The sequence below is a fragment of the Meriones unguiculatus genome, chromosome 4, assembly GCF_030254825.1.
Source record: "Meriones unguiculatus strain TT.TT164.6M chromosome 4, Bangor_MerUng_6.1, whole genome shotgun sequence".
NCBI lineage: Eukaryota > Metazoa > Chordata > Mammalia > Rodentia > Muridae > Meriones > Meriones unguiculatus.
The window spans coordinates 105,972,494-105,997,577 of NC_083352.1; the positions used below are offsets into that span (position 1 = coordinate 105,972,494).

Here is a 25,084-nt window from a genome sequence, read left to right on the forward strand (position 1 = left end):
CAGCTGCTCATCTCTGCACTCTCCCCATGACAACATCTAGAGCTGTGCCCAGCTCAGGACTAATTAAACTGTCCTCCATCCCTGTGTTCTTCACACCTTCCTGCCACCTTCACAGCTCTGCCCAGAGAGCCCATTACCTGGTCCTCCATCTGTCAAGCTGTTTCTGTTTATGTAAGACCCTGAAGGAACATGCAGTCACTGAATCCAGACCCACAGACTACTTCTCTACCTCCCTCTGGCGAACTGGACATGTACTGGACAGAATGTGCCAAGACAATGGTCCACCAACTGACTGTGAACCCTAAACCCTGGCAAAAATATGTCCACAACTCAGTAGACACACACACAATCGGAACTAAATAAATGCCAAGCGAGGACCAGGACAGCACGCACAGGTAGAAGAAGCTGTGCTTCCCAATTGCTGGATTTGAGTTAGGGCTTTTCTGTTGATATTTACCTAAGAAAAGTCAGACCTCATCAGGGTCCATATTCTGATCTATAGAACAGTAGCAGACAGTGTGGGTAAGTCAAGCTGGGCTGTGTAGAGTAAGGTTTTCTAAAACTCACACGCCATTTTGCTGTGATGGTACCCAGTCTATCCCTGAGGACTTAATCCGCCAGGGTCATGTAGCCATTGCATGATGTCCCCTAAGCAACCATGAGTATTATTCCCCAACATGACAAACAACGGGGGTCACTAGGGAAGGCAAAAGTGAAAGGCCTGTTTATCGAAATTTAGGAAGCCAACTTATTTCCCAGTACTACATGCCTTCGACACTTAAGCCAATATTTGTGTCTTTAGGGTTCTACTTGTATGGTAAAATAAGGCTTAGACACGCTCCTGAAGTTGAACTGTATATTGATTTTAGAGATGCTAAAATAATACCATAATTAAATATTACTATCTCTCTTAAAATCTGGTGACTCCTAACAAAATGGGTTCTTGATACATGAAATAGTTTCTCCCACACATTCCTACTCTAGGGATAGCCTTTATTTTGAATATATGAAAGAAATCACGAACTTAATCTCAACACAATGCAAGAAAAATTGATTGGTTAGACTCAACATAATTTTCTTGCAGTTAAAAATCTTCACACTTTCCGACCCAAAGTCCCTGCTCTCTACATGTCTTTGGGGAAAGACTCAAGGAGAGAGTCTTTTGTTCACTGTTAAGGACCTTCCTGGATGTCGTTTCTTGTTCCATTTGTGCCTTTTGTTCTGAGTTGATCACATGTCTCTTTTGAGACACGGATGGGTAAGCCCATTATCCTTCCACTTCGATCTCAAAATATGTCTTCAGTGTGATCTAACATGATGACCCTTAGTGTGGGAGAGAGCATGACCCCCAAAGCTGGCTTTCTATCGACTCCGACTCCGTCTTGTCCAAAGACAGGGAAGGATGGAGGAAGGGAGGAAGGCCTATGGCTCTCAGCTGGAGGCCAACTTTGGAAGAGGCCTTTGCTCGGTTTCCACCGGGACGCCCAACCACCCCAACAGAAGCTCAAGAGGTCCCCCTTGTGGGGACTCCCAAGAACAGTCCAGACTGTGGTGTATCTCCCCCAGTGCCGGGGTGGCTTCCTGTCACCCCCTAGTCTTTGATAGAAGATCGCAGGACCCAAGATCCTTCATGAAGACCTCCAGTCTCCATGGTTCCATGAAGACCTCCAACTTTCTACATATTTCTGAAAGATGAGAAGGTTCTTGGTCCTTTAGAAGAAGACCTGAAGGCCACCAAGTTCCCATGTCTCCAAGAAGAACTCAGCTCTTAGAGGTGCTTGCTCAAAGTTCCTTCTTGGGCAGCCATGGTTCATTGGGAAGCCTTCACCAACATTCACTCAGATAGATGTCTTGTTTCTTGTGGAATAAGCCACAACCTTGTGACATTCATGCCAAATTCCTTTTCTACAGAACAATGAAACTTGGGTCTTCTGCCAAGAAATCCAACAAGGATTTGTTGGTGCAGTGGAGACTTCCAGACATAGATCTGTTCAGCAAACACTGTTTCAGAGCTACACTCTTCAGGGCAAGAGACAGTGTCCATCAAACACAACCTTCCAGAACCTCCAAGTGCTCAGGACCATCCCACCCTCCCCCTCTATGTTCATGCTGAAGGCTGGTTTGGGGCAGCATGGATTAAAGATGTCTAAAGTTCTACCTAGAGATCCAGAATTCGGCACCGATGAAGCAGAGGAAGCCAGTCTAGCCTTGTCTGCTAGACTCCACATCTGGGTGGAGAGGGAAGAGCCCCCATTAATCACCCATATGCCTGGGCTATTTTGAAACAGCTGGGCTCTGGCTAGAATTTTCCAGTTTTCATCTGGTTGAGGGGGAAGCCCGAGCTCAGAGCAGAGTGATTAGCATTACCATGGGGCCCAGAGAGAATTTTGATGGGAAGTTTTTGTACTGGAACATTCTTAAACAAACAAACAGAAAAACCTGGCGGATGGGCTAGCTGAGTGGGCCAAATCTTGTCTCCCAAAGCCCCTCATTCCTTTCCCATCCCAGGAGCAGTGGGCTTCCTCTTCCCTTAGCAGGAAATGCTAAGCTCAGGCCTCGGGAAAGATGTCCCAATGGCAAACCTCTCCTCTTGACAAAAGGCTTCCCACGCACAGGAGCTCATGGCCAGAGCAGCACCAATGGCAGGGCTGAACTGATGCCTGGGTTCTGGGGTGCATGGAAGCTGAGAGGACATTGGATAGCCATACTTTTCCTTGCTAGCTTTCCCATGCGGGCCTTCATCTGCAGGCCCCCCGTGCCTCTTCCATCTGGGAATCGGCTATCGCAGGTGTCCCATCCTTCCCGAGGTCCTCAGGGCGACCGTCCACTCTGAGGTCACCCAGCAGAGAACACATTCCAAAAGGCCTGAGAAACTGCCAGGAGTGGGAGGTGGGACACGCTCATCCTAGAACTATTTCTGAGTTTCCCATGGTTGAAATGTACACACACGCATACTCCCCAAGCACAAAGGCCTTAGATTAGACGGATTACAAGGCTCTAAGATTATGGCCAAATGAAAGACATGTGAGGTGGCTGAAGTGGAGCCAAGCACGACACAGGGGCCTACAGGCTCCGGGGCGTCCAATTTTGCCTTCATTCTTCTGTGATTTGTTGGAGTTGTCAGTACATGTCAATGTAAGACCTTCTCCGGGGAGATCCACTGGACATTCTCATGCCTCGTATGTGGTGATCTCATCCCGAAGCCGCATGTTTTCCGTAGTGATGGTGAGGGCTGCCCCAGCTTCTGGGGCTCTCTGAGCACCATCAGCCAGCACGCCCCAGTGTGCACAGACCTCTGCTAATCAAGAGCTGTTGTTTGGGTGGGGCCTGTTCTTGACACTTTTATTTAAAATGTGCACAAGTCTCCAGCCCAAGCATTCCAGGTGAATTACCTCAGGCTGGGGGGTTTGAAATAAACCAGACAATGTTCTGACTTTTTTGTTTGTTTCCTTTTTAGTCGAGTGCGTTTTTTTAAAGCAAATCAGCACTTTTGGAGGTAGAAGCAGGAGGAGTTACAGTTCAAGGTCATCCTTGGCTACAAAGTATTTAAGGTCTTCAAGGTTGGCCTGAGATTATGAGACTCTGCCTCAAAAGAAAAAAAAAAGAAGAAGAACAAAAGAAAGAAAATGAACTACATGGGAGGACGGAAGGAAGGGAGGGAGGGAATGAAATCTGATTTATGCACAGAGCACAGGGTGGGGCTGCTGAGCCAAAGTCTGAGTAGAAAACCAGACCCTATTCGTTGGACCCCCTGTTGCCCAAAGAAGACCCACATTCCATTCCTAAAGTGGGGTTCTGTCCCTTGCAGTGGCGCACCCATCGCTGGAGTGTGACCAACCTAAATCTAAATGGAGCCGTGATGGTGGAACACACGCCACCCAACTTGGAAGTCAGTCACTCTGCAATCTGTGCAAGGGGTGCCTATCAACGGTCTCCATTGTCAGTTGTATGTCATCTTAGTGAATGTGATGAGCAGAGTGAACAGATGCTAAGATTAGTTTTGCCTGTTTCTTTTTTGCCTTTTGTCTTTGGCTCTTAGAAGGAATCAGGTACCCGTGGTGTTGTATCCGTGGCCTTATCTGTATGGTGGACAGACATTCCTATTGAACCATACTATAGCACTAAAAGACCGTAACTGAGAGAAGCAGAATTCAGGATGGAGAGTGGTTAAGCCAGGGCACATCCCTGGGTAGAGCAAGAGCTAATGCAAGTAGCGGGCATTGGGCTTGGAGTCTGGATCCAGTCCTTGACCTGACCCAATGTTCACATGTCATCTCCACTCAGCTGCCTCTCTTTGCTCTCCACTTGCCTGGGCTGCAGATCCTGGGAACACCATTACTCTCTGCCCTTCCTTAGAAACTAACAACAGCTGCAAATCTACTGCCAGTCTGACCCTGACAGCTACTTCCTGAGAGAAGGAAGAGGTATGTACAAGGCAATGGGGGATGGTGCTCACAGTGAGCAACGGTCCTCCTGATCTAACTGAAAGGAGTCAGGGAAGGAGAACTTGGGGGAGAGGGTGTTGGTCTAAGAACTTCCCATCAACCAGGCATTGTGCTGGGAGGGGCATTAAGAGCAAGAAAGCAGAACCTGGTCCTAACGGGGCTTGAGGATGAGCATGGCAATACTTCCATGGAAAGAAAGGAAAGGAGGGATAAAGAAAGAGCAGAAAGAATGGGGGAGGGAGGGAAGGCAAGAGGTAGATCAATAGAAGAAATGTGAGAAAGAGAAAGGAAGCAAAGAGGGAGAAGGAAAGGGAGGGAAGAGGGAGGGGAAGAGAAGCAGGAAGAGGGAGAAGAAGCCCTGAGGATCGGTACAGCAGCTCTCACCAATGGTGAACATGCAAATCTTGATGTCTACACACCATTTTCCATTAGAAGAATGGAGGGGCTGACTCTAAGATGTTACAAAGTGAATCCAGAGCCTTTTCCACCTGGGAAAGGTAAAGAAGAAGAAGGAGGAGGAGGAGGAGGAGGAGAAGAAGAAGAAGAAACTTGGCAAGGTCATGTGGAGAAAATGGTGGAGATGAACTACATCACAACTAATGTCTAAATCAGTGGGGATTTGGAGAACAAAACACTGAAAGTAAGAGTCTACAGCCTGAAAACTAAAGTTCCTATCCCAGAGCAGGTATGAGTAGACATCACAAGCCCATCATAAAGTCAGCTACTAAAGGCAAGGATGTTCCCAGGTCTCCAGGAGGCCTTGAGGCATATTACTAACCACCAAGACAACTGCCCTCCCCTAGTCACAGCTCAATGGCAGGAAAACCTGGTAGCATAACTGAAGTCCTAATCTGAAGTCCGAACTGAAGACTGACTGACTTGGGACCTCAGTGAACTAAAGTCGTTCATCACTTTTCCACCCCTCCCCACAAGGCACAGGTCAAACTCAATCATGAGGAAACACTAGTCCCAGACAAAAGGCCTCTGAGAAAAAGTGTCAAGGTTGGGGGAAATAAAAACCAAAGACACGTGGAAGAAATGTGGCAAGTGACTGGACCCTAAACTGTCATGAGCAAGACAGTGAGCAAACCTTGGACAGGCTGTTGACCACATTCTGCTTCCTGGTTTTGACCATCGTTGGGTGTCTGAATAGATGGGAACCTTCAGAGTAGGTAGACAGAAGGTATACCAGAACCCTTCTGCAACATTTTCTGAAATCGTTCCAAAAATCAAAATCGAAATACAAGAGTAAAGTAGATAGAGAGCAGATAAATAGTTGCTGGTTGTGGAAAGGCTGAACAAGAGTAGGGAGTGGCTGTGCCAGGGATGGCTCTCCTGAGAGATGGGGGCGGGGGCACAAAGCTACAGTGCCAGTCTGTGGGCCAGCACCAGAACAGATGAAGGAGACCATATGGCAACCCTTCTTTGGTGGCACCCTGAGAGTGCCCTTGTGGGATCTGCTGGGTGAGAGGAAAGGGGTGTCCACAAGCCTCATGGGCTAGGAGCAAAGTTAGGCTGGACTGCCAAGGACACTGGGGAACCTGGGATGTTAGGGACTATCATGTCCTTTTTCTTGAAGACACCCAGGATCATGGTGGCTCTGAGTTACTGCTATCAGCCTCTATAAGAAGAAATTCTAACCCTCATGGGCAACAGGGGTGTGTGTGTGTGTGTGTGTTTCTGTAAATGTCTGTAAACAAATGCATGCGTGCATATTCATCCTCAGGCAGCTGTCTCCCTCAATGGCTCTCCACCTTATTCCCCTGAGAAACTGTCTCTCACGAACTTGGAGCTCACTAAATTTTTACTAGACTGGCTGGCCAGTGAACTCGAGCCAACTTCCTGTCTCCACCACCCTTCCCCCCCAGCACTGGGTTTTACAGAGCCACTTAGTCACATCTGGCTTTTCACAAAGGTGCTGGGGATGCAAACTAAAATTTGTAAGTGCACTTAGCTCACTAAGCCCTCTCTTTAGTCTCCTACTCTTTTGCTTTTCTGAGGATTAGGCAGCCAGAGCAGAGAGGGTCCCTAGCCTCCTACACACACACATCTACACACACATATACACACGCCCATTATCATCATTTCTCATCCAACCCTCCTAGGCCTGCTTCCTGGAAAGAATTCCGGTCTCAGGGCTGGGCAGGCAGGGTCTCCAGGCCTCCACTATATATCTGCAGAGTGCTGATAACCCCGTGGTCCTCAGGATGACTTTGGTGAGAAGCAGGCAAGCACAGTGGATTCCATCCATGGGAACTATATGGATGAGGTCCATTCATAGTAACAGTGAGATTGGTGGCTGCAGGCTCTGAGCGACAGATGTTGAGTGCAGGCTTCCTTAAATGGTGACTGGATATTTGGGAACTAGACAGAGATTGTAGCTGCCTGCTATTGTGATTATTTTAAATGCCACTAAATCGTGCACTTTAAAATGCCTAAGGGATACATTTTCGGTGGAATGGTTGGGTTTTGTTTGTTGAGACAGGGTCTACATTGTCCAGGCTGCCCTTAACCTTGTGATGATAACTGTATGTATCACTGTACCCAGCCCTGATTATTGTATTAGATATTTTTTATTGCATTTTTAAGGTTGTCTAAGTGAGTTTAATTCCTTAGCACCCATGTTTAAAAAACAAAAAAAAAAAGAGTGCCTACCTACTTGGTGAATTCCAAGTTACAAAGAGACTTGCTTCAAAAATAAAAGGAAAAGATGAACACTACCTAAAGAATTACAGCTGGGGAGTCCTCTGTCTTCCACATGTACATCCATACCTGTTCACACACACACACACACACACACACACACACACACGTAAGAGATGGCTTGCGAATACAAATCTAGCTACCCAGCACTGAGGAGGCTGAATAAGGACGATTGGGAGCTCCAGGTCAGCCTGGGCTCCTGGCATGTGTAAGTCGGTACTGCATTCAGCCTTGGCAAACAAAGACGTTTCTTTAGGAGACACACAGCCAGATCCCTCTTTCATTCCGAGACTCTGTTTCCTCAACTGTAGGATGGGGATGGGATGGCCCTGAACTCCAGATGACCATGAAGACTGCAACTGGCAATTCCCAGCAATGGCCAGGCAGAAGGTGTGTCTGCCAGGGCTGTGGAGTGCCACAGCATGACACAGATCTAGCCTCAAAGCAAGGGGACTCCCGGGGAGTGAGCTCGGCAGCTGTGGGAACCCTAGTGCATCTCTAGAGCTCCACAGACCGGGACTCAGCAAGCATCCATGCTCCCCAAGGCCACAAACATGCCCCATATGGTGTCTGTGCAAGTGGCCTGTCCCTAGTGTTCTAACTCCTGCTAATACATCGGGCCATGGCAGATCATATTTTCAGCTCCGGGAGCCTGGTCTGAGCAGTTGGGTACTCTAAATTTAATTCTGCAGGTAATTTGAACGATGCTATCTAATTTCAAATGTCCCTGCTCTTATGAGTGCAAAAGCAGCATAATTTTTAATTAGTGGGTAAACAGTAAATACTGAAAGGCAGTAAAGTGGACACCACTGTTAATTAAAAATCCATGGTTGATAAAAATCAATTTGGTCCTTGCATTCAGGTCCCTGCAAAGAGTGGTATGACCCAGCCATGGCCCCATCCACTGGCAGTAGTTCATCTAGTTAAGACTTTCCTGCGGGGAGAGAAAGAAAGCGGGGTGAAGAAAGGAAAGAAAATCGAGGTCTGTCCCAAAGCTGTGAGGGGCAACATCGTGAGACTATTTCTAACTATTAAATTGGGTTGGTTGTGTTGATTTTTATTTTTTATTTTTTATTTTTTTTACAGCCTTTACATTGAGGCTACGAGTAAGTGGCATGGCTGGGCTCTGGGGCTTTCTTCAAGAAGGTCTCCATTGTGCTGGGCTCTTTGTGTGTGTGTGTGTGTGTGTGTGTGTGTGTGTGTGTGTGTATGTTTATGTTCTGAAGACAAAGAGGTCTGACTATATCTCAGAGTCTCCTAATGTAATTAAATCCTAATTTCTCTCAGAAAAACAACATAAGCAAACACACACTTAGGGGAAAAACCATCTGAGGCTTGGTGACAGAGCATGACATCTCTTCTTGGTGCCTTCAGGGGAGGGGTGCCTGAAACAAAAATGATGGCTTCCTTCCCAACATCTCTTCAAGAACCAGAGATTCATAGAGACAACAACACTATCATCTCCAGAGCCCACGCACTGTTTCACTGTGAAATAAGGCAAATAAGGCTGACCCCCTCCTGATTCTCCTTTGCTTCCATCTGTTCACCGAATCAACACTTTGCGACAGGTTTCATTGACACCGGTGATGTTCAAATTAACCTGCAGAATTGAATCCGAAGAATCCAGCAGCTTCTGACCACAATAGAGATGCAGAAGCACCAGAATGTGCTCTCGCTGACAGCTTCGGCAAGTCTGTCTCAGGATTCATGGGCTCGGTGTGGACCTCACGGACCACAGTGATCTGACTCATGTCCTATCGACACTGTGGAGGGTTAATTCTGAAAAGCCCATCTTCTATCTTGCAAAGCTTTCGTCAGCCTTGCTTCCCCAAGTGACGGTGGGCCATATTAAGGCACCTTGCCCTGGTTAGCTATTCGGTTTTGTTTCTCCTACTTGGCTGACCTTGATCTACAGGTCTGTTGACCAGTGGGACCAAGGACCACACTCAGACCTTTATTCAGTCTTTGCTCTTCAGAATGCAGTGTCCTGTACTCTGTGTCTCTAAATCAGCTCCCGTTGTTCTCACTGGTGACCCAGAAGAGCACCAGTCAACCTGTCAGACTTGAATGTGACATCATGGGCTCTGTCTGGCCTTGGCTTTTCTTGGCATGTGCCACAAAGCCACACCCAGCTCCTAGAGTGGCCACAAAGATTGCAGAACATACTAGAAAACACCCTGGATCCTTCCGTGACTGACCACACCATTGCCCGTCATCACCAGCTACATCACTCAGCCTTCTCAGGGTCACAGGGTCCCCAGGGACTCTGGATCCCAGGAACATTAAGTTTTCCTGAGAGATTGCTGGGCACAGAGAAATTGGGGTCCAAGAGCGTACCAGGTAGAGCTCTGAGGGGTAAAATGGGGTTCCCTGGCCTCCCCTCAAGCCCAGCTGGGAACCTGTGAGCATGCAGTGGGGAAGGGATGGGAGTATGCCGTGGGAGAGTTTCTCTACTCCATCCACAGCCTTCCCTGGAGGCCCTGGCTGGCCAAGGCTCTCTGAGCCCCTCCTGACCTACTTCAGCCCCAGGCTCGGTGGGAAGGGCTGGGTTGGCAAGCCTGATGTGGTGGCTAGCAGCTGGGGTCAGGGGCCACGATGAGGACAGTCACTGCTGTAAGACTTGGATGCTGCTCCACGCTAGCATCCTGCCATCTGGGCTGTGTCAGCTGGCCTTCTGAGTGGGGATGACAGCTCCTTAGCAGCTGAAGTTTTGCTAGTCAATTCTGAGCGGCAGTTAGGCACTGTGGGATGCTGTCCCACACCCTTGCCAGCCCATCCTGGGCTCACCAGAAGGACCCCTGCTGCTTAGCTCATCATCAGACACCTCATTTGCTGTGGTGCTGGCCAGGACTTAGGGAAGAGGGCCAGGTGGGGTGTAGTCTCTGTGGCTGGTCTCCTGCCCACTTTCTAGGCACCGATCATGCGCTCAGTGAGCACTGGCTGAGTGCTAGCCACATGCTAGACTCTGGTCTAGAGAAGGGGTCAGTGTCGAGCCTGCTGTATGTCATCAACAAACATCTGGGTGCTCTGGGGCCTGAGGTGAGCTGTGCAGCCTGCCTGACCCCCTGGCGTGGGGAGAGCAGGTGGGCCAGGCAGTACACATGGAGCCTGTGAATCTCTGACTGGGTTCTTTATCCTTTGCAGCGGGCACTCCAGGAGGTTGCCATCTACACTGGGAGCCCCAGTGCCAGCAGCCAGTGCCTAATGGTATGCCCATCACTACGGACCTGTCCCCACACCTCAGTGGGCCCTGGATCTCCACTGGGTAAGACTTCCTTAGGAGCCCAACCATACACCACTGGGCTGGGTAGAAGATGTCTCCCTCTGAACGTCAGTGTTGACCTCTGTGAGGTCGGGACAGCATTCCCAGGTCCCCAGGGGCTGCCTGCCAGCCTCAGTGCTTGCTTTCTCCCCTCTGGAGGTGGCATCTGGAGCAGGGAACCGTCGGGTATCACGTCCAACCAACAAGGTAAAGCTGAAGAATACACATGTCTGTTACACAGACACTCAGGCCTCCCCGATGCGAACTGGTACACAGGATGTGCAGTAGGATTAGGTGCTAAATAGGCAAACGGGGAAGTGTGTAATGTAGATTTAGCATGGCAGTGAGCTGCGCTGCAAAGCAAAACCCACGCTGTAGCAACACCTGTCCTGAAAGGTTCCTGGAGATGGAGACATCTGGTTGAGAGAAGTCCCCACTCTGAGATCCATGGGAAGGGGTGGGCACGGAGGGCAACTGATAGAAAAAAGCAAGGTAGGAAGTAACTGGCCAGAGAGAGCCTGAGGTTCCCAGCCTGTTCGTCTGACCTTGCCAGAGCAGCTCTGCAACCCTCATCTGTGGTAGCCATCAGGCCACCCTTCCTCCCAGTGTGGGAGCTGAGGGGGTGTTGTGGCTTCCCTCATTTATCCCCTCAGGTCTCCTCCTCAGCCCATTCCATTCTGGGGTCAAGGACTGAACTTCCCTTGTCCTCCTCCACGTGCCTCCTGAGCTCATGAAGAAATTCGCCTGCCAAACATCTGCTAGCGCTTTGGGTGCCGGGAGGGGGCAGGTTGCAAGCTCTCAGAATTGCTCCCTCGAACTTTTCCCAGGCTCTGGAGCTGCTGCCCTTCCTCATTCAGCCCAGCTGGGACCCAGGCAGCTCCTAGCAGGGTCACTGAGTGCACAGAGAGGGGTGCTGAGCTGTGCCGTTCCCGCCTCCAACAACAACACTCTGGAGCAGTCCTCAGAAACTTCTAGAACTCTCTTCCTAGAAAGTCCCTGCTGTACTCTCCTAGCAGGCCTTGCTGCTTGCTGAGAGGCTCGTAGAATGGGCTCAGTGGTCTGGGACTGTGCTACAACCCTCTGCAGGCCCTGGGAAAGTCGTTTTGTACTGTAGGCCCTATCTGAGGTCCTCGAGCGTGCAGGGTGACTCCACTGCAGCCATCGCCTGGTCTATTAGCCACTTACTATTTTTCTTCAGACCAACTTACTTTTATTTACTTAAACATGCTCATGCATTTTTACAGCCTTATTGGGGTATAATTGGCATACAGTAAACAGTACCCATTTATAGTGTAATATAATTATTTTTAAAGAACGCCTAACATAGCTTCGGATGCAGAGAACAGTCACCCGCCATAAATAAGAAGAAACTGTGAGGAGACTCAGTGAAACAAAGCCACATAATTGGGTTCTCTCTAGATTCACGGCCCGTCTCAGGCTCAGCGTCTGCTCTCTCTGGGAGAAAAGGGGGAGCCTAGACTCATTAGCTCTCGGCTGAGGCTTTCTCCTTCATCTTAGCAGAAAGCCTGAAGGAAAAATGGGAGCCGTTTTCTGCTTGGATGATAACAGCCTAAGTATGAAATACATATTAAGATGGCAATCCAGGTGGGCACCAAGAAATGACAGGGCGTCCCCAGCACCCATTAGAGTGAGCCCTTGGTAGGGACGTTCCATCCGTGGCCATGACTGTGGAGCCAGTAGTGAGTTTATACACCTTTTCCTTCTGAATAACCCCAGGACCTGTTTACATAAAGCCTGGAGACCAAGTCAGCTGACCACCTCTCTCTCTCTCTCTCTCTCTCTCTCTCTCTCTCTCTCTCTTTCTCTCTCTCTCTGTGTGTATGTGTGTGTGTGTGTGTGTGTGTGTGTGTGTGTGTGTGTGTGTTACAGAGGTAGATGTAGCTGTCTTCCTCAATTATTCTCCACCTTAGCTTTTTGGGGTAGAATCTCTCACAGGGACCTGGGAATCTCCATCAATCCATAAAGATACTCCTGTCTCCATCCCTCAGAGGTAGGATTACAGGCACACACCACTGTTGCTTTCTATTGTGTGGCTGGTGGAGATCAGACTTGGGGTGGGGGCGGGGTCATGCCTGTGGGGGCAAACACTTCACCCCCTGAGCTATCTTCCTGGTCTTGTTCTGGTGCAGCCATTTTCACCGATAGCAACGCTGAGTGGCTGCAACAGAACTCCCGTAAGCCTTCAAGCCCCAAAGCACAGGTTGTCCAACCCCTTTCTGGACCCTAGGAAAAGGAGGCAGCTCATTGATAAGGAGACATTTGAGAGACACCTGTCTGCTCTCCTTCTCCTACCTGCTTCACTCAGTAGGATGTCCAGGACAGAAAAGGGAGCCCTGGAACTCAGTGGGAAAGAGGCCAAGGATCCTTGGAAGCTAAGAGTACAATGAGTAGTAGATGGTGGCAAAAGCCCCAGTTAGGACCATGAGAAGGAGAACTGGAGAGCTTTTATGACAATCACAAGATTGAGAGGGTCCCCAGATGGGGAAACTGAGGCCATGGGGCCCAGGTCTGAGTGAAAGAGGCTGGGGATGTGGTAGCCCTGCCCAGAAGGAGGGGGACACCCAGGCGGATTTTCGTTTCTCTGCCCAACACCCATCTCTCCAGCAGCTGTGAGGTATGGCCAGAGCCAGAATTCCTCACCCGCTCCTACACCTTCTACTCCAACCGCCTCTTCCGAGCCTACCAGTTCAACTACAGGGACCCCTCCTGCCAAGAGCCTCCCCACTCGCTGCCATCAAGGGCAAAGTTCGTCTGCGCCAGGCCTCCTGGGTCACCTGGGGTGCCACCGAGGCTGACCACCATCTGCACAAGGTGGGCATAGTCTTCCACAGCCACAACGCCCTGTTTGACATTGCCAGGCGCCTCAACCAGACCCAGGCTGGCCAGGACTGTATAGGACGGCTGCCTCCAGACCGGACCTGGCTGCCAGGGATGCTGTATGAGCTGCTGAGCTCCCGGGTCCCAGGTGACTGCATGGTGGCACTGGGCTTTAGCATGCAGGAGCTCAGTCTGCTGTGCTTGCAGCGTCACATGTAAGAGCAGCCTGGGGTGGCACCCCATTGAGTGGAAGAGTTGTTCCTTGGGGATGTCCACACCAACTGGACAGAGAGGCAGCACTACCATGCCACTGGCTACCAGTGGCCCCTGCAAAGTGTTCTGGTGAGTATGGAGCCCTCCAGGGATGTTCTTAGTACCCAGCCCAGCAGGTTCTATAGGATGTGGCCCTGCTAAGGGTCTCTGCCCTACTCTTCTCACTGCCCTTATCTCTGGCCAGCTAACCTCAGGACATTAGCACATTCTCTTACCTCTGCCTGAGCCTTCCCTTCTCAGCTTTTGCAGGGAGAGATGGTATTTTGTAGAGAATGACCTCGCTCACCCTCCCCAGCCTAGTCACTCTCGGCATGCATCTCCTGGGTTTGGTCTTCATGACGCATGCAAGACCCCATGGGTGTCCCAGCAGGACGATGACTCAGGCAGGTTTCTCCCTGTTTGGTTCTGTTTACCTGGTCCCTCTATTCTCTGCTCTACACATCTCCCAACACCCAGCATGTGCCGCTCTCAGGGAGCCTGCCCGTCACCTCCACACAGACACCAAGCACTTCATCAGGGGAGGTCTGTGGCACAACCCAACATGGGGTATGGGGTCTGGCATCTGGCTAAAGGCAACATAGTGTTGGCACATGCACTAAAAATACTGTGCTGGGCCTGAAGTACCCACTTAGTAACATCCTTCAGGGGTTCAGGGGGGCCCACTTGTGACCAGGGGGAAAAGCACTGATGGGTGTGTGCACAGGAGCTGGTGTTTTAGGGTGTTGCATCCAACTCCACAAACATTATGGAGTTAGTATAATGGACAGAAGTGGAGTTGGGACACAGGTACTAACTCTCACTACTTAAGCTTAGTGGAAACAAAGGTGGGGGGTTGGGATTCTGGATTAGGACCCGGGTCTCTCTGAACATGTGGGTCCAGGGTGAGGCCTGTGGTCTTCATTTCTCCTCCTTTGTTTGTTTGTTTTTTTCTCATTGTTGTTGTTGTTTGAGACAGGGTTTCTCTGTGTAGCCCTGACTATCCTAGAACTCACTCTGTAGACCAGGCTGGCCTCAAAATCAGAAATCTTCCTGCTTCTGCCTCCCAGGTGCTGAGATTAAAGGTGTGCACCACCATACCCAGCTTTTTTTTTTTTTTAATGCACTCTTCATTTCTAACCCATGACCTGGTGATCTATGAGCTGATCTCCAGGGTAAGGAGGTTCTGCAACCTCAACTGTAAAGAAGTCACCATATTGTCCCTACACTGCAAAAGGATGGAACTGTCACTCTAAAAGAGTAAGGCTGGTGGAGCTGTCAGTGCCAAGAGCCTCTCTGGTAGCTGGTAATGCCTGAGCACCCTCCTCAAAAAAAAAAAAAAAAAAAAAACCTGTTGAGGAAAACCTTCTGTCTTTAAATGACAGCCAGTCCCACTAAAATAGCCTTAAGATGCGAAGCCATGACATGGGATGGCTGAGAACAAGACTCCTTCCTCACCCTCAAGTCCAAGGAGTAATAAGTGCAAACAATGTCTGAAGCAATGACAGAGGACCAGCGTGGCACACAGGGACATCTGGTGACTCTGGGACTTGCTGCTTATTATGAATGGAGATGAAAGACTCTTAGGAGCTCCCAACCAGTGTACCCCATATTTATCTCCTGATAATCAAATTAAGCATGATAGCACACATCTGCAATCCTAGCATTTTGGAGGCGGAGGCAGAGAGCTTGCTGTGAGTTGGAGGCCAGTGTCAAAAATCAACAAAACAACCAATTAAAAAAAAAAAAGCAAATGGAGAGAGGAGGTAATGAGTTCAGCCATCTTTATCAAGTGCTATTTGAACCTTGGGCCATCTACCCAACGTGCAGCAAATACTGAGTACCTACTGTGTACTGTGCAAAGCCAACCGGGGCAATTTCTGGTCTCCCGTAGCTACTGCTTGTCAGAATCCCAGGCGGTGGGCCCTAGTGATGACAGACAGACCAAGCCCATCTGCCTTCACTTTTCAACTGCTCCCAAAACCCAGGATCTGGGAGGCAGAGAAGGAACACACCCAGGTTCTCCTGAGTAGAAAGGTAGCCTCTAGCTTCTTCAGAATGAATCCCTTTCGTCAACTGTCTATGCTTCTCAGGCCTTAACCTTCCTTGTTCCAAGGAACACCACGAGGGCTGACTAGCATTCCCATCTCCTGGGCAGAGCTCAGGGGCCACTACCCCTTCTTTTCCTGCTGCCTGGCCAGCCCTGGTGGCCTACACAGGCTGGGAAAGTGATTGAGAAACAAGACACATAAAAACATGTCATTTCGGACCAGTGCCAGATGCAAAGACATTAAATGAAAGGTCTGCTCGGCAACCCCCCACCTGAGGAGGGGGAGGAAGATCATTTGAGAGAAGAAACTGCTGCAGTCGAATCCCCAAGTAATGCTTGCTCGTTACCTTCTGCTCTCGGGGGGGAGGGGGGGAGCCTGAGCCTTGCCCATGAACCAAACCAGATGGTAAACATGAACATTTTTAAAAGTTAATTTAAAACCAATTTGATCCCCAAATTTATCGCCCAGATATAGAATACTAATCCATGCTCCACCACAGTCTTCCAGACGGCATCACCGCTGGGGTTAATTAGAAATTGGTACATGCCACAGGAGAAATGGCTTGGTGGAATGGGTGTAAAGTTGGCAGGTGTGAGGCCGGGGGCTTTGTCTGTTAACACGTAGGCCTCTTGTCTCTGTTGAAGACACCCTGGAGGTGTTTGATGGGGATGGGAGCTTTGTGGCATCTTCTTTCCCCAGCCCTGAGCAGGAAATGCCTTGTCTGTCCCCTCACCCACCTGCTATGTCCCAAACCGCTTGCCCCCAAACAACTGGTCAGCTCCTGAAATGTTCCTCTGTAGAGAGATCATGTACATGGGAGGCCATGAGTGTGTCTCTGTGCACGTGGCAGGAAAAAGCCACTCTGGGACTATTTCAATGCTGTGCATTTGGTCCTGTCAATACACATTAGTGTGAACACAGTTCAGAATGTGGGTTAAAAGGCCTAAATTAGAGGGAACTCTTATCAGCCGGCCTCCCAATTACCGACACTCCGGCTAACTGCCATTGCTTCCTCCATCACAAACAAGTCTGTCGCCATTTACCAGTGCTTCAAAGTGCCTTCAAGTCCTCCAGGTCAGAATCCCCCAAACAGCAGCTAGGCAGAATAGTGCTCACTGTTATCTGTACCCCTTGGAAGCTGGGGCAGAAAGGATTGCCTGGAGTTTGAACTCAGCCTCAGCTATATATCAAGAATAATATCCAGAAATAAAACATGATATAGGGTCATGTGTTGTAGAAATAGAAGTTCAGCTTCCTCACAGGAATAAATATTAATAGTAAGAGCTTTGAAAATGTGGCAATCCAAACAAAAGAAAAAATGCCCTTTCCCTTGCCTTTCCTGCTTGGGCCTCAGTCCTGTTCCCTCAGGAACAGCGGGAACAGGGTTGTCTGCCGACTCTCAGGTCAGCCCCGAGCAGTGCCTATTCTAAGGCCATCACGTTTGCAGAGAAGGCTTTGCATTGACTTCTGGGCAGCATCTCCCTTTAAGGAAAAAAAGAAGAAGAATCGGGGAAGGAGAAGTGGAGAAGGAAAGGGGTGGGGAAGATGGGAGTCTCTGGTTCCTTTTTGGCTCCAGTAAACTTTTTTCACTCCAAAAAGTAGACGGATTACTTCCACCCAGTTAAACTTAATGTCTGTTTCCTGTGGATGGGTGGTGCCTCAGCTAAACCGAGCCTGGGATGACTTCTAGTAAGCCAAAGCCAAAAGAGACCAGTGCACACCTTGGGGCAACAGAGGGAGCCTGCAAACCCCAGTGCAATTGGTTTTGTCTGTTGCAGTAATGCTGGAGGCTGGGCATTGTGGTCCATGCTCATAATGGCAGCACTTCAGGGAACTGGAGGATCCCAAGCATGAGGCCATGAGCTACAAAGATAGCTCATGGTTCACTTGGGCTACATAGAAGAACTTTATCTCAAAGGAGGCCAGGCAGGAAAGGACTAGGGAGGAGGCTCACTGTGCCATGAGATTGCAGACTGGAATCTGGATCTCCAGATCTCGCTTCAACACTGGGCAGGTATGGTAGCCTGCCTTCGGTTTCAGCATTCAGAAAGCAAAGGCAAGGAAGTCCAGGGCCAGCGGGCTAGGGAGCCAAGTCTGGGGTCAACTGAGAGACTGTGCCTCAGAATAAAGTGAAGAGTGATGAACGGAAGATTCTCTTTGTCCACTTTAAGCCTCTACATGTGCTGCACACACAGGAACACACACGCAACCCCCCCCGACAACACATACACACACACACACACACACACACATACAAACTGTACATACAAAAGAAAAATAACATGGCAGCCTTGGGCATCCTTGAAGAGGATGTGCAAACTGAAGTGAGGCTTTGGGTCAGGTCCTGCAGGGCTGTGTTCAACTATGGACAACTGTGGCAGGCCACCTGGCCTCTGTGTTAAGCTGTCCTCTGTCAGTTTCAGGAGGGACTCATCATCCATAGCCCCTCAGCATGCAAGGAAGCTGCAAATGTGAAGGAGCAATGCTGGTGAGCCAGGAAGGCAAACTGGACAGGACTTCTTCTAAATCTGGAGGCCTAACCCACTTAGACTTCAGCCAGTTTCTCATCATTCAACCCATGTGTATTTATGGGCAGCCTGGGGGTTGTGGGAGGTCAGGACCTCAGCCTATAAACCTCTTCCTGTCTAGTGCAGAAGGGAAGGAGGGGAGGGTACCTATGAAGGGGTGATGGGACAGGTCTCCAGGATGCTTTAAAAATGTCAGGCCTTTGTTGGGCTGAGGCTCAAGGAGGAGGGTGCCTTTGCCTTCAAAAGCCAAAGACATCAAGAAGGCCAATGTGTTGGAGACTAGGAGGGGGTCTCACCTGGCCAGTCATGGTATTCTGCACTGGGAGACCATTCCAGTTGAAGGCTGGCTCCTCCTGCAGCCTGACCACTCTGTTTTGACTTTGGCAGCAACACGCTCGGCCCTGCCTGGCCTGCACTCTCATTGCCTGTTCTGATGAACACCACCCCCCTGTGCTGCCTGCCCAGACAGCCCTGCCACTGCGCCTTGGTGGCCGCTGGGTCAGCATGGGCTGTGAGGCGAGACCTGCCGTGCTGTTCCTCATGCGGCTCTTCACCTTCGATGAGCACAAACGCACCTGGGAAGGGCGCTACCGTCGTTTCTCTGACCCTGCCTGCTGCCAGCCCACCTTCACTGTGTTTGCAGCCGGCCACTACTCCAGAGGCACCCCATCTCCCAGGGTCCACGGCAGCACTGAGCTGATGTTCGAGGTTACACAGGCCCACGTGACCCCCATAGACCAGGTTACTGCAGCCATACTCAACTTTTCCAAGCCAAGCAGCTGTGGAGGCCCAGGGATCTGGTCAGTAGGCACTGAGAGGGATGTCACAGGCACTAACGGGTGCCTACCCTTGGGCATCAGGCTCCCACATGTAGAGTATGAGCTGTTCAAAATGGAACAAGACCCTCACGGGCAGAGCCTGCTCTTCACCGGACAGAGGCCCACAGATGGGTCTAGTCCCAAAAAGCTTGAGAAACGCCCTACCGCCTTCCAGTCACCCCTTGTACTCTGAGACAGGCCCAAGGGACCCCCAGGCCCTCAGAGCACAGGCCTCCAATGCAGAAACTCTCCACTGGGCAGGCACCTTATCTTCCTGTCATCCCATTCCCCTTACTACTCCTGGTTCAAGGACTGGCCCTCTTTGAATGGCTATGACATCAGTGTTTGCCTTCTGGGTGGCCCCTTGTACAGTGTGGCCCTGCAGATGCCCACCTGGCTCTGCGCTGTCAGAGCACTATGGGGGGAAGACAGCCCTTCCCTACTGCCATGTCTTGAATGAACATACGGCCCTGCCACCTCTGGTTCCTACACAGCTCAACAGCACTGCAAAGCCAGGGGCACAGACCCCAGGCTTGAATGTGGCTGCCAATTCTGTCATGTTTCTAAAACCCTACTGCCAGTTTTAATCATGTGGCTGCTGTTAGTCTACTTGCTCTTCCTTGCCTGGGGTACTGAGACAGAGAAGGCATCTTGTGATGGTGCCCAAGGACGCTTCTTTCCGCTTAGCCAGGTTCTGGGTTGTGGTGTGGAGATCATTAATTTGAATTTAGCAATACAAACTCAGCCAGGGCATGAATTAAAGATGCCACTTGGGGCGTTCAGTACCTCTCAGCTCTCTGGCAGAGGGCTTGTCTCTCTGGGGCCAGTAGGCTTCCTTGACTTCTGCCTGTTGGCATCTTTGGGCATCTGCCTGTTCTTCTGTAAGTCAGACCTCAAGCTGGCAACACAGCACACAGATAAATCCAGTCCTCTAGGGCCACAGAGCACAAAAAGAGGGTTCTGTCTGAGCTGAGACCTTGGCCTTTCCCCGCAGGCTGTGGCCTCCAAGTCTCTCGTGCCCACGTGTAGAGCCCACAAGCTTAGGGCTAGCCAAGAGGGGCACAGTCCACAGAGGAAAGTGCATTGCTGCCTTTGGAAGCTAATTAATACTAATGACAGCTGCAGCACAATGCGCTCTGCAGTTAGCCCCATCTTCTTCCAGGATCCGCTGCTGTCAACAGAAGGGGAGGAACACAGCAAGCATCTTTGGGACCGCCCCAGGGGGAGGTCAGGACCACCAGGCTGCATAGCAACATCTGGAGGCAGGACCCAGGAAGCCTGGCCTCCCCAAGTCCCCACACTGCGACGCTAATATGTTGAGTTCTCATCTGCTCAGGGGGGCTGTCATCACGGTGGGGACCCTGCTCATAGGCCTCGGGCCTCAACTGCACACTGTGAGATTAACTGGTGTCCTGGTGGGCTCAAGGGTTTTCAGGACTGTAAGCCACTTGTTCCCACCTCCTTTTTCCTCCTCCCACCCGTGTCTCTTATCACAGATCTTGAACAATTCTATATGAGGCTAATGATGCACGCAGAGGAAAGCCCTTGTCCTCCCTGAGACTGTGTGGGGTTCAATCAGTCCAAGGGGATTGCTCTAACTTATTATCCATTCTTCTCAAAAAAAAAAGAAAAGAAAAAAAGGCACCAAGTTAATATTCTCTGTGGGTCACAGACAGCTACGAGTGTTCCTGGCATATTTACCAAAGTACAAGAAATAATTAGATTATTTACAGGCTTGGACTGCATGGCAGTGGGGAGGGAGGTTAACACCATGGGCATGACAGTAGGTGTTGAGAACACAGCCATGGCTGAGCAAGCCTATATCTGAGGCTTGAAGCAACCATGCCAACGTTCATCATCAAATTTAAATCTTTTAATAAAGTTAAACAGCCTGAAAAATGTTCTCACTGGTTATTAAAGTCAACCAACGGGATTATAGTTCCAAAGAAAAGACACATGTGAAGAGAATAAAGCAAAGTGGTAAACCCCAGCCTGCTGCACCCTCCCAGTGCCCTGCTCCCTCATCCCTCTATGGTGCCCACTGTGCTGAGTACCTCAGCTCTGTCTTACTGTTGTCTGCAGGGTTCAGCCACAGCTCCCCACACCCTGGATGTCTCTGCCTTTCTGCCTCTTGATCACACTGAGGGGTCTGGGGACCCTTGCCACATGTCCTCCCCTAGGCCAGCAGACACTTGGCTCTTTCCTTTTCATTCAAGCCTCAGACTGAACATCATCTCCTCAAGAAGGCCTCCCCCACAACGATCATCCTACTCTCTCTCTCTCTCTCTTTCATCCACCATTTTTGCATGTTGATCGATGTTTGAAAGGCTTTCATTTTATTCATGTTCATCACCTGGCTCCTCTAGAGACTATAAGCTCTCCAGGAAAAGACAGGGCCCATCTCAGTATCTTCCCATGGGGGTCAGAAGGACCTGGTGGGAAACTGGTGAGAGCCACAGGCCACTTGTGGCCTCCACAGCTGGGGAAGACTGAACCAGTTTCTCTTGGGTTTCCACATGGAGACATGGGGGCTCCGAGAGGGGGCTGTCATGAGGTTACACAGTAAGCAAAGGCTTGGATCAGCTGGATCCACAGGCCAGGGATGAGGGTTTTCTGGGGGAGATTTGGGGGAGGCTCCTTTGTGTAACAGGGCAAGTCATTTGAAACTGCTCAGCGAGTCGTAAGCCACCTGGTTAGGTATGTTGAGTCAGAGAGTGCTTCTGGGCTGCATTAGCTGGGCTGAGCTATGCCCCTTTGGAGGCAGAAGATGGAAGAACGAGCTAACAGTCTCTTTCAGTGAGGAGAAGAGGGGTGGCAGAGGGCAGGGCCTCAGAACCCCCAGGCCCTACCACCCTAGCAGAGAGACCCAAGAGAGCTCTCCTTGGCAGAGGGGAAGAGCCTAGTCGTGGCTGTGAGCAAAACAAAACAAAATTAATGTTCTCCACTGTATGTGCAGTCACGTTGAAAGGGGGGCAAAGCCCATGCGGTTGATAATTTCACAGTGCAAGTCCCAGGAGAGCAAAAGAGCTTTTTTCTTTTTAATAAAAAGTTTAGATTGTACACAGCTCTCGGAGGCCTATTAGCTACCAGACTCTTGCCTAGCAGAAGACGTCGTTTCTTTGCTTTTCTCTAAGCGAATGTGTTTAATCTCCCAGCGGTACTACCGTGCTGAGAAGCAGCCTGTGCTGGTGACGTGCACAGGCTCTCGGTGTGTCCTCTCCTGGGAGCCAGGGTGACTCAGGCTCTGGCTGGAGGTTCTGACGCAGGTGGAATTGCATTGGGGCCCTGTCAGGGGCCGATGCACGGCCATTAGTGTCACTGATGAGGGCTGGGGGTGGGGTGGGGTTTCCACTTACAGAGGTGGGCTTTGGGCAGGAGCTGCCCACCTCCCATCTGTTCACACCCCATCACCTGGAGACCCACTTCCACAGAGGACAGAAATCATCTGTCCACACAGGAGAATTCTCCTCCTGTCAGGGCAGCCCTCTCATCCCTTCCAGCCACTCTGTGGTTACCCCTGTTTTCCCCACAGTCAATAACCAGCCCACTCCTCCTGTTTCCTCCAGCCCCTGCCCACCTGGGCACCCAGCCCCCACATCTTCATCACACATTTATCAGCAACATCCTGTTTATTCACATCCTCTTTACACTCAGCTTCAGAGCAGCAGGCCTCCTGTCAGGGTCCCTGCTGGGCCTCCAGCATGCAGTGTCACCTGGCCCTGCAGGAGCTTACCAAACCCTGGCTGAGCAGGTAAATGCTCTGTCCTGTTTGGAGCTCAGGATGCAGCCAGTAAGTATCAACAAGGCCTCTATATGCTGGCTTCAAGCACGCCTGATGCTGCTTTTTTCAAAAAAGATGGTCAGAGCCAAACCCAGACATGGGAACTGAAGGATACTTTGCTTTCTTAGGATAGTTGTTTCTAAGGCATCAAGAGTAAATCCTGCCTCAGATCAGGAGGGCACAGGGCCTGACATTGTCCCAGACACCCCAAACTTCTCATTCTACAAAAGCTAAGGAATTGAGACTCCTTGAGTCTCCATGAAGGAGCCATAGGCCAAGCCTGCCCCGAAGCCCTTCCCCACAGCTTCTTAATGGTGCTGTGAAGGGCTCCAGGCCATGCAGCCTGAGTTAATGCCCTAAAAAGCAACAACTGTACACAGACTCTTTGAGGAGGGTCCCTCCCCAGTGCTGTGGCACTTCCTAGGGGCATTTAGGAATCAGTATCTCTCAGTACTGGGTACTTTTTAAGAGATTAAAAAGCTACTTGGGTAGCTTTTTAATCTCTTAGATGAAGAATGAGAGTAACAAATGAAGGCTACTCTGTCTGTTAAAACCAATTGTGCCACTTTTGTAAAGAGACACCAGGTACCTTAGGAGGAAGGCTGGCTCTCCAACTCTGAACTCAAGCGATCACAGCTATATTCCTTTCCCACTGTTTCTTTTGGAAGTTCTTATACTTTATGGGAAAATAATTAAAAGGGACAGAGTTTCAGGGCTAAGTAGAAAAGAAGAGAATGTGGCCGGCAAGATAGGAATAAGATTGAGCCTGGCTAGACCATAGCTCATGCCTAGCAGTAGGCCTTGGAGAGTTAAGAGCTCATTGATGGTCAGGGTGAGTCTCAGAAGCAAACTCAGGTGTCACAGGTCTGGTTAGAGAACTGGCTGCCTGGCCAGCTCAGGAGACAGAAGAGCAGAGGGGCTGGACATCTTTGCAGTGCTTCTAAGTGTGTGAAAGGAGCTATACCCACTAGAGCCATACCCAATCCAGCAAAGAACCAAAAGTTCAACCTGGGGATCTTTGGATTCAGTGACAGGCAGGAGCAGAGTATCATGCTGAAAAAAATACAGGCTGTGAATAAAACTATAGTGTTAAATGGTGAGTTGACAGCATCCCTGCAGTCCTTGGCTTCCACAGAGGCAATGGCCAATACCATGCTGCCAGGTGGTAGATTGAAAAATTTTATCCTTTTAAATACTACACAGGTCTGCTGGACCATACAAAGCCCCGTGTTCAACCCTTGGCACCACAGAAAACAGAAAAACCTCTACCGTTCCCAGCTCCTCTGGCAGGAAAAAAACAAACAAGAAATATTTAACAAAGAGGTGGGATCTACACCTCCTAAATATGGTGATGAGACAGAAGGGGCAAGAGTTTGAGGCCAGCCTTAGCAATGCAGTAAACTGGCTCATAGGAGACCCTATCTCTAAAAATAATCCCCAAACAGCACATACACACAGAAATAAACACACACACACACTAAACTCAAATGTATATACATATAGCTAATAGTGTGTGTGTGTGTGTGTGTGTGTGTTCAAGAAGCAGTTACCACTCACAAATACAAACTGGGAAAGAAAGAAGTCTTGGAAATTACAATATGCAGGAGGCAGAAGCAGGTTGATCTCTGAGTTTGAAACTAACCTGGTCTATGAAGAAAGTTCCAGGGCAGCCATGGCTATATAGTGAGACCTGTCTCAAAAACAAACAAACAACAACAACAACAAAAAGGCGATACAGAAAAGTTGTAAATTGAAAAATTTCCTCAGAAATAAACACCAGAATTTGGAGTGATATTAGACTTTCTAGAGGGCACCATTAGAGGTAGAATGATGTTTTAAGAATCTTCACAGGCACTTTAAACCTTGTCTTTTATACCCAGTACAATTATCTAATCAAGTAGAAGAACAGAATGGGACAGTTTCAGTTATTTTTCTCAGAAAAGTTGTGTCTCACATATGCCTTTCTCAAAGACCTGCTAAGGAATGTGCTTTTACAAAAAAGGCAAAATAAGAAAGACCTAGTTATTCCACTCCTTGGCATTTACTCAAAGAACTCCATATCCTACCATGAGGATATTTGCACATCCATGTTTATTGCTGCTATATTCACTATACCAAAAGCATGGAACCAACTTAGATGTCCATCAGCATATGAACAGAAAATAAAATGGTGTACATATACAATGAAATATTATTCAGCTGTAAAGAAAAAATGAAATCATGAAATATGCAGGAAAATGGATAGACCTAAAAAGCATTTTAAACAAGGTGAAAGAAAAGAAACGCATGTTCTTCCTCATATGCAAATCCTAGCCTAAATTATACACACATATATATATGTAAATGGATATAAGATGAGTATAGTAAGTATACAATTTAGAAAGGAGACCAAGGGGCTAATAATAGGTG

General features: G+C 49.5%; 1 protein-coding gene across 1 annotated transcript; it reads left to right on the plus strand.

Moving 5' to 3' along the window:
• The first annotated feature begins 8,796 nt into the window (after positions 1–8,796).
• Apcdd1l (APC down-regulated 1 like) lies at positions 8,797–20,779 on the plus strand. Its single transcript, XM_060383238.1, is given in 6 exon segments — positions 8,797–8,839; positions 10,293–10,413; positions 13,039–13,160; positions 13,163–13,590; positions 18,464–19,082; positions 19,085–20,779. Coding segments are annotated over 6 exon segments (1,479 nt in total). The 3' UTR covers positions 19,231–20,779.
• Positions 20,780–25,084: the final 4,305 nt, after the last annotated feature.